At 35.2% G+C, this 10534-nt stretch overlaps 1 protein-coding gene across 1 annotated transcript; it reads right to left on the reverse strand.

The window, feature by feature from the left end:
• Positions 1–8450: 8450 nt before the first annotated feature.
• LOC107488206 (MYB-like transcription factor ODO1) lies at positions 8451–10140 on the reverse strand. The gene is made up of 2 exons (XM_016108915.3): positions 9839–10140; positions 8451–9385 (listed from the first exon to the last, which is right to left on the reverse strand). Exons 1-2 carry the CDS (start codon positions 10099–10101, stop codon positions 8866–8868), a joined length of 783 nt encoding a protein of 260 aa, XP_015964401.1. The 5' UTR covers positions 10102–10140; the 3' UTR covers positions 8451–8865.
• Between the last annotated feature and the right edge of the window lie 394 nt (positions 10141–10534).

Raw genomic sequence — 10534 nt, forward strand, 5'->3', positions numbered from 1 at the left:
CCTTCTTTCAACCACCCCATTTTGTTGGGGGGGGGATTCTAGGACATGAAAAATTATGAGAAATCCCTAAGTCATCATAGAATTTTTCAAAGTCTTGATTTTCAAATTCTCTTCCGTGATCACTTCTCAAATGAGCTACTTTTAAATCTTTTTCATTTTGAATTTTCTTGCAAAGAGGTTCAAAGGCCGAAAAGGCTTCATTTTTATGTGAAACTTGATGTTTGGAATTCCTCTAACCAAATTCTTTTTGACTAGCTTAGAAATTTGGTACATGCTAGCATGATCCAACTTTCTATGCCAAAGCCATTTTTCAGATTCAAGAAAGGTAAAGCATGTTACATTTTGTTTCTTTAAATCCTCAAGAGTTAATCCATACACATTGTTGCATCTTTTAGCTTCAAATAGAACATTCCCAGTTTTCTCACAAACAACTAAGCAAACAAACTTCTTAAAAATAACTTCAAAACCCAAATCACATAATTGACTAACACTAAGTAAATTATGTTTCAAGCCATATACAAGGAGGACATCATTTATACAAGATGAGAAATTTTTACTCACTTTCCCAACAGCCACTATTTTTCCTTTTGCATCATCACCGAAAGTGACAAGTCCTCCATCATATTCATCAAGCTTTATGAAGAAGGTTGTCTTTCCGGTCATATGCCTAGAGCATCCGCTATCCATGTACCACATATTTTCTTTCTTCTTGGATGCTAGGCATACCTACAAAATAAGCTCAAGTGACCTTAGGTATCCAAATTTTCTTGAATCCTTTCACGTTAAACCATCTCTTATGTCCCAAATCATTGTAATAAAAAACAACTTTGTAAATTTTATCACCAATCAATCTTTCACCAAAGAACCACTGAATGGGAAAATGACCACTTCGGTTACACAACCTGCAAAACCTTGGAGTTGCTGTTTTGTTAAAATAGGTGGGATCTTGAAACCTTGTGTCATTGGATGAAGAAGATTTATCTTTAAAAGATGGTTTCTCATCAGATTTATAAAATCCCAATCCAGCTTTATCAAAAAGTGATTTTTGACTAGCCAAGATTTGATTTAGATTTTTAGAACTGAGAGTAAATTTGGCTAAGTCATTTTCAACATTTTTAACCTTTTCCAGCAACTCTTCATTTTTCTTAAAACAGTTTACATACGCAACTACCGAGTGATCACTTTCACAGCTTCTAAGTTGGGCTTTGAACTGCTTATTTTCTTCCACAAGATCACAAGCAGTTTCGGCCTCCCTTAGCTTTTCTTTGAGAAAATCATTTTCAGCTTTAAGAATGAAAATTTGTTGTTCAAGATCTTGATTATCAGTCAGAAAATATCTTATTTTTTTCAGAGAGGTGGTCTATCATGAGATGAAGGTCTTCAGTGTCAGGGTTTTGAAAAAATACCTGATCTACATGATTTGCCATGAGACAAGGCTGTGAATTAGTCTCAGATTCTTCATCACTGTCCGAGTCATTTTCTAAGTCTTCCCATGATGCCATCAGACCTTTTTTCTTTCCTCCTTTTTTCTTCTCCTCCCTTTTGTAATGCCATATTTTCTTGCAGTTGAAACAAGTCACTTTGCTAAGGTCTTTCTTCATTTTCCTTGAGTTGTTGCCTTTGCCTTTGAACTTCATCATTTTCCTGAATTTTTTGGCAACCAACACAAATTCATTTTCAGATGAGTTATCACTGGATTCATCATCCAGAGGGTTAGTAACAGAAGAAAATGCAATTCCTTTCTTTTTTGACTCTTTTTTCAAATAAGTGTTTTCAAAAACAAGAAGATTTCCTCTCAAATCATCAAGTGTCATGGAATCAAGACTACTGCTCTCAGAAATAATTAAAGCTTTTGTTTCCCACTCTTTAGTGAGACATCTCAGCACTCTTCTCACAAGCACAGAATTAGAATGTGTTACTCCCATAGCATCCAAGCCAACAGTGATGGTATTGAATCGTTCGAACAGTTCATCGATAGATTCTCCTTCCTTCATTGTAAACATTTCATATTCCCTATTTAACATGTCTATTCGAGTCTTCTTAACAATGGTGGTTCCTTCATGAGTGATTTGTAATTTATCCCAGATTTCCTTTGCTGTTGTGCATCGTGATACCCGTCGGTACTCCTCGAAGCTGATAGCACAGTTGAGTAGATTTATGGCCTTGGCATTTAGCTCCACTTTCTTCCTACCTTCCTCGGTCCAGCTTGCTTCTGGTTTAAGAGTGACTACTCCTTCAGCACTTGTGTTAGTAGAAAACTGTGGTCCTTCTAGGATGATCTTCCAAAGCCTGTAGTCTACTGCTTGCACAAAGATCTTCATTCTCTCCTTCCAATAGGTATAGTTTTTTCCATTGAAAAGAGGCGGTCTGTTGCTTGACTGTCCTTCTGTGAGATTGTAGGACACCATATTTGAGCCACTGCTTTCTGCCATGAGGATCTTTTCTCCAAGCTGCAAAGCTTGATCTCTTTGAGACCAAGCTCTGATACCAATTGATGGTTTCAGTGGCTAAGAGAAGGGGGGGTTGAATCATAGCCCCCTTTTTGCTTGCTAACACTTGCTGAACTTAGAGGAGACTTTTCTGTTTTTATCTCGTCCCTAGCCACGAGACTTTTTCATTTTGTCTCGTCACTTGGCATGAGACATTTTTTATTTTTAGCTCCTGTGCAGTAGAAACAGAAATGGAGTAGGAGAGAGAAAAGATTACACCCAGATATATCCTGGTTCGGCTGCTAAGTGCAGTGCAACCTACATCCAGTCTCCATCACAAACATGATGGAATTTCACTATAATCTTCCAGATTACAAATTGTAAAGTGCTAACCCAACTTACAAGGGGATTCCCACAGAATCATGAAACACAACATAGATGAACAAAGGAACTCTAAGACATCTATGGCTTTTTCTTTTAATTTTGCACTCTCTGCCTTTTTCCGCTCTATGGCTTTTTCATACAAACCTCACTGTTTGCCTTTTTCCATGAGACTCAAGACATGACAAAATTAAATAGAAAAATATTAAACAGAAAATATTGAAGGAGAAGAAAATCTGTAAGCTTAGGTAGCTATGAGACTTCTGTGCCTTGCACTCTCACTTTCTTTTCCTTAAATCAAACCATGACTGTTCACCCCTTTTATAGAGAAGTGAAGCCTTCACAGTTGAAACACAAAAATGAGCTTAGCTTCTTTTCCTTCAAAACCGGTTCGGCCACAGAGAGAGAAGAGGAAACTCATGCAGAACCCAACATACAAGTACCTCTAGTTCTTCCTTGGTCACCACTCTTCATCAATCCGAGCGCTCCATCCTTGGCTTGCTCTCCAAGATGGATTTCTGGTGGCTTGCTCTCCAAGATGGATTTCTGGCCCTTGATGCTTCATGATGATGATAACTTCATCTGCTCCAATCTCTGCCTCTTCCATCACTTCGCCACTCTAGCTACTTCTTGTGGTGGTTGAGCAGAATCAGAGTCAAGCCATCCTCCAAAGATCTTCCTTGCTGGCCGAATCTTCATCACCCATTTTTGGTATAAAGAAGCCAAGATCTCATCACCATATCTTACCATTCATGGTTGATGATCTTAGCCACCACATTTTTTATATTTTCTTGCCATCAACATGATGGTTTTTAGACTTGCTTTCCCTTCCTTTTGGTAGTTTAATGTAGCTTCCATGGTTGCTGTGACATGACCGAAGGGAGAAGAAAGAAAGATTAGAGAGAGAAGAAAGAAAATATTCAATGGATTTGATCAAATAATTAATGTAGCAAAGAGAAGGAATAAAAGTGCACTCAAGTTTCCTACTTCCCTTTACTGAGAGGCGTGTAGAATCATTAAAGCCATCAAATCAATTTCTCTCTCTCACTTATGTTTCCAATGCTTAGCAAATTAAATTTGAAATCCATCCTAAAGTGAGAGATGGAATCCGTTGGAAGCTTGTAACATGTTTAAAGGAATGGGTTTTAGTTAAAGAAATGCATTGTGCCCATTTTCTTATGATTTTGGACCCATCATGCTTGCCTTCATGCAATTTTAATTTTGGGCTTGTAACAACAAGATTCAATCTGGCCCAATTAACATCACAACAATTCAGCCATACATCTTTGAATATTTTTGAATCAATGCTGAATTGAGAAATAAATTCACACTTGGTCTTGCAACATTTTATTTCATTTTCGGCCCATATTAAAAACTGCATCACAAAATTATTAATTAACATATGTTAAATGAAAATCAAATTAATAATTTTGTAATTAATTATTTTAATAATTTTTGTTCATCATCAAAATTAAATTAGAGTTTTCCAAACTCATCACATCTAAGTTAACATTATAACTGCCGTTAACTACAGTTTTCTAATACGAGCCTTCCAAACCAATTCAAAACATATAATTTCAAATATAACAAATCTTTGATCTTTCAAATATATAAGGTATCGAATTAAATAAAATCATATTATACTTTCTCATCAGAATTTCTTCCAATCATACTTTTTCAGTCATAAGATATTTCAAACATATTTTATAATCTTTAAACTTAGTGGATACCAACAAATACTTCAATGCTTCAAAAATAGATATTCAAGTAAAATCAAACATTTTAAAATAATTCAAAACTTCATCAAAAATATATATGGTCTCATGTATAGTTTGGAAGGTATAAACTTCATAAAAATGAATTATTTAATTTTAATAAATCAATTATTCTAATCAATTTAAAACCGTTCAAGGAAAATATAGTGAGTATAATTCAAAGATCATAATAGATATATGTCAAAATAATTATAGATGCACAGTCAAATAATTATAAATATAAAACCTACTCACAATGTGGTCCCAAGGGAACGAAAATACCAAACCCAGAGTGTCAAATTCAAGGTAAGGAGGATTGAAGTGGAATGGAACGAATGAGCATAGAATTTGGACCAGAGTAGCGACAAGATGGAGCTGGCGATAGTTCTTGATTGTTGAAACTATAATCCAAACGCGTCAACGAAACCTTTCCTCTCAACCCAAAACTGCGGCAGCTGCAACCTCAGCTCCAAACCACTTTCTCAACAACCACAACGACTCGACTTAAGAGAAACAAGTAGCGGCAGTACTAGTGGTGGTTCTGGCAACAACAGTGCCATATCCATTGACCAAAAACCCCGACAGCGGCGACAACAGAAGAACGGCGACCTCAACGTGACTTCCCGACAGCCAGAGGTGCGGTGACACTTGCGGCAGCGGTGAGCCACTCCAGCAAACCCTTGTGCAAGCTCACTTCCTCCGGCAGTGACCCAGACGGCGACGACTTTCCACGGACGGCGACGGGCCTTCGGCAGCGGTGAGCTCGTCGCAGCAACTCCCCCGACAGCTAGCCCTCCAGCACGATAACAACAACACAAAGGCTTCCTTCTCTCTCCTCGCGTTCGCCTCTTTCTCTCTCCTTCATCGTTGTAGATGACGGCAGCAACTGGCAACGAGGTGTGGCGGATTCGGTGGCTCGGTGGAGAGGGCAGCGGCAGGACACGCAGCGGCGGTCCTCTCTTCTCCCTCACGGTGCAGCTCTCCCTCCATTCTTCTCTTCTTTGTTCATGTGATTTGTGTGTGTTGTGAGTTTGTGTCCATGTGTGAGTGAGGAAGGGGGGTTTAGGGAGGGTGACGGCTAGTGAGGGACTGAAGGTTGAGAGAGAGTGTTTGTGTGTGATTAGGGTTAGAGAAAAAGAAAAAGAAGAGTGGCCCACAATTTTGTTTTATTTATTTGCATATCTTTCTCTGTTTTTTTTTTGAGTTATTACATCCTCCATCCTTGGATGCATTTAATTTTCATCGCCGATGTCAACGGTGGTTAGCGCCACTCGAGCTTTCGTCGGCGAGTAACCACTAGTCTTCGAAAGTGTATCTAAGTGTCGTCATTGCTGTACAAGACACATGCATAAGAAGACACATCCTGTATAAGATAAATCACAAAAAGGCACCTCCTGTAGATGATACATTTGCAAAAGACACCTCTATTTAAAAGACACATCCACAAAAGACATCTCCATTAGAAGATATATACATAAAAAGATACTTTTTGAAGACATATACATAAAAAGATACATCCATTAAAAAACACATTCATAAAAAGACAAAAAAATCCTCGTAAATGGATGATGCATTTGTTTCTTCTTCTCCAAATGTACGTTTCATCGACGAAGCGGTCGGGAATGCGGGATTTTGTTCGCGGCTTCGGACGACGTCAATAGTGTTACTAAGGACGTCGGATGCTTCTTCTGGATACGTTATGACGGACGTTGAAGGCGGCTTTCGGTGATATATACGGTCGGCGATGTAGTGGGATCGATGATAGCGTTCAGCATAAGAATTCGGAAGGTTGAGATTTGGCGAGACAATGGTTAATATTCAGGATGGGGGCTTTTTGTGGTTTCACCAAAGAAAAAGTAACGCAACAGTGAAATAGAGGTGTAATGGAATCCTCATTTTTCAAAATTTGCTTAATGACCTATTAATCAATTCTTTATTTTTCTTAAAATATAAAATTAATATATATTAATAAGAGTTGTTTAAAAAGTGACAGATTTTTGCTGTCTACTTATATTTTTTTTCAAAAAGTTTTTATTGACTTTTTTTATAGAAATATTTTTTAAATATTTTTTATTTTACAGATATATTTAATATCCGACCGAACATAAAAAGTGCGGATATCGAATCTGATATAATGAGTTTAGTACGAATCGAATTGAAATTTTGGTCATATCTAATCTGCAAAAATCCCTAACAATAGTAATTAAAAAAATTATAATAATTATACTTTTAACTAAGAGGAAGTCCAAAAAAAATACTAAATACAATATAAGAAAATTATACTTTAAATCAATTGAACTTTTTTTGCTCCTATAATAATAATAAGAGATGGTAATTATTTTATATGTCACACAAATATAAGTGGTTTTTTTTGTGAACTTAAAAAACGTTTTGTGAATCCCTCTAGTCTTGTTATAAATTTTTTTGGTATTAGTCCTATTATCAATTTAATTCATATATAGTTGGGATGATAAATTATTTAATGATATACTTCCATTTTTAGTTTTTGTTGTGACATACTTTGTTTTTGTATAAACAATATTAGAAAAAAAAAACCTAATAATTAAGCTATTTCAGTTTTGTTTTAGCCCAATCCAATTTTTTTTGAAAAAAAATCTTTTAAGGAGTTTAATAATATGTGAGAAGGAATACTGAATAAATTACATAGAAAGCAATTAAAATACAACACAACTATCATTAGCAAAAAATGAAATAGGCATTTTTATCTGGGATTCGACTACTCTAAAATTATATTGTCACTTTAGAAAAAAATACACCATTAATCACTCTTGGATAGGGGTGGAAACAGGTCAGGCTAGGCCAAACTTTGCTTTTAACAGGCCTGGCCTGTCATGTAGTAAATTGGCCAGAGCCTGACTTGCAGCCTGCTATAGACTTTTTTTAAAGTACTAAGTCTGGCTTGTTATTCAGTCTGGCCTAACATGAAACCTGTTAAAAGGTCTGATAATTTTTTTTCTTACAAAAATAAAAATATTATTTAAAAAAGTATTTTTTAATAACCATATTTATATTTAATATGTCATATTTAATATTTATAAAAAATTTTAAATTTTAAAACATTTAAAATATACAAAACTATTTATAGTTAAATATAATCAATTTAAAATATCTCATAATTTTATTAATAATAAAAAAATTATTTATATATGTAATTATGTATTAACTGGCCCAAGCAGGTCTAACAGGTCAATAAGGCTAATTAGTGAGTTTGAGCCTGATCTATTAACATAATAAAACTTTTATAAAAGCTTGAGCCTGTGCCTATTTTATAACAGGTCAGGCCAGGCCAAAGACAGGCCAGGCTACAGGCACCTAGCAGGCCGCCTAACCTTTTTCTACCCCTACTCTTGAATTAAAATAGTAGGCTCACAAATAATAAATCTTATAAATTTAAAAGTGATTAAAATATCATTTTATTACTTTACTAACATTGTTACTTTAGATGATATTTTTTTTAACCTGAGTGGTTCTCTTAAAAAAATTTAATTAATTTATCCTAAAGACATACGATAAGTTTATCACTAATAAAAAATTTAATATAAAATAAACACATTAAAAGTTTAAATTTTTTTATATTTTCAACAAAAAAATTTTAACTTATAATCTTAACATGTACCTTGATAGATAAATCCTTAAAAAAAATTCACGTTTCAACCATTAACACAAAATTAAAATGAAAGTATGACATTAACCACTACTTTATTTAGGTTTCAATGCCGATGGTAACTGCTAAATCATGCATGTTCATCTCAGAGTTCTCTCTGTCTAGCCATGAGGATGTGAAATAAACAAAGAAATGGAAAGAAAAACAGCAAAATTTATAACCGCAATAAAAACAAGATTTACCATTATATCTGCTTCAAGGTCAACATCCATGTACAATAGGTTTTATAACCACAAAAAGCAACACACAGTTTGCAGTTCACAGTTCCCAGATTTTGTCCCTAAACCTAACACATACACAAATGATTACAGCACTTTTAAAATTACAAGCAATGCGGCATTGGGGGGATTTGGTTTGCTATCACTTTTGCATTTTGGTTGGCGAGGAACCTCATTAAGAGTAAAGGTTCACGTCCACCTTCCTAGAATATTCCGGAACATACAATAGTAAATTTCAAGTTCACTTTAGTTTAAAACCATGGTATATATTTACGTATTTATGTACGTATATATAGATTGTATTTTAATTAAAAGGTTATATCTGTTATATATATATGTTCACCTTCTTAAACATACACAGGTCACTCATCACCGTACTCCATGTATATCCTAAAATGCTAATGCCATTTTTTTTCCTCTGTTTCCAGAGTTTGGAGAGCATTTGACTCAGTCTCATTGAAACAGTTAAAACCAAAGTCATGAATGCCAAAGTCTTGACAGTCCAATAACCAAGATGTAGGAGTAGTATCCCATAATGCATCAATGAGTGGAGTATCATCAAGCCACAAGCTGTTCAATATTAGAGATTCATCCCCATCCCCCGATGCAGAACAAGAGTTTTCAGTTGGTGGTGACGAACTCGACGAGTTCTCCTGCTGTGAATTGATGGGAACCGGTACCCCATTATTATCGTTCTTGTTAACAACAGTTTCCTTGAGCTGTTGTTGAGGTTCTGGCAATTGCTCTGCTGATTCGGATGAAGATGATGATGATGAAACTAGCTGTTGCTTAGCAAGAGGTTCATGAGTAACAGGGTCAATACCCATCTTAAGGAGCTTTTTCTTGATGTGTGTGTTCCAATGATTCTTAATCTCATTATCTGTCCTCCCTGGTAACCTTGAAGCTATCTTAGACCACCTGAGACAAAGAAACTTTACCATAAGTAGTTAAGTAAGCTTTAGGCTGCGTTTGGAATGGAGATCGGGAGACAGAGACTTAGAAACTGAGATTAGATTATGTTTATGTATTGTGTTTTGTGTAAAATATATTGAATTATGTCTAAGTATTATGTTTGATTTAAGATAAATATATAATCGAAAAATAAATTTAAAATTTAAAAAATTAAATAAAAATATTATTGAAAAAATATTATTAAAGTTTTAGTTTTCAGTTTTAGAAATTTCAGTCCGAAAGGACTAAATTTTGTGTCCCAATACCAAAATTTTAATTTTAGTAGACAAACACTACCTATGTGTTTTGGGCCTTCCTTATTTGTTGCTTTGCATCCAAAGATAAGTATTCATATATATAAAGTTAATCTTGTGTATAGCAAAAACAAGGGAAAAAGTGTTGGAATAAGATTGTATGTACCTGTTGCCAAGACGAGCATGGAGATCGATGACAAGTTGCTCCTCAGAATGAGTGAGGAGGCCTCTCTTCAAGTCAGGGCGAAGATAATTGGTCCAACGAAGACGGCAGCTCTTTCCACAACGCTTAAGGCCTGCAAGCTTAGGCACAGTTCTCCAACAGCACTGTCCGTTGCTCATGATGAAGTTCATAAGCTTCTTATCTTCTTCACTTGTCCATGGACCTTTCTTCACCCCAACTTTGTCACAGCATGGTTGTCTCCCCATACTGCTATACCAACACACTACTTTGTTTACTTTGATTGCTCCAATAACCCAATTGCCCCACACCCACCTATATATATAACAAAAATTATAAGGAGGCAGAGACCAATTGGGGGCCACCAATGGGTTCTGAAAGCCACCTTGGAACTAATATATATATTTATGGGGTGTTCTCGTATTTTTTATATCATATATATATTTTTTATAACCTACATGTGTTATATCATCCCAAACAACTCTTAGAGACGAAAATGATTTATCTTTTTCCCATCTCCCTTTACTGATCCACTCCCCTGATTCAAATCTTACTCAACCATTTCGTCATCACCACGTATATGTGTCGCTAATTTATTGGATGTACATTATGATGGAATAGGGTAAGGGATTATGAAAAATAATACTTGTGTAACTCTTTTTCTCTTTTTGTTTAAATATA

Source organism: Arachis duranensis, chromosome 5, assembly GCF_000817695.3.
Source record: "Arachis duranensis cultivar V14167 chromosome 5, aradu.V14167.gnm2.J7QH, whole genome shotgun sequence".
Lineage (NCBI taxonomy): Eukaryota > Viridiplantae > Streptophyta > Magnoliopsida > Fabales > Fabaceae > Arachis > Arachis duranensis.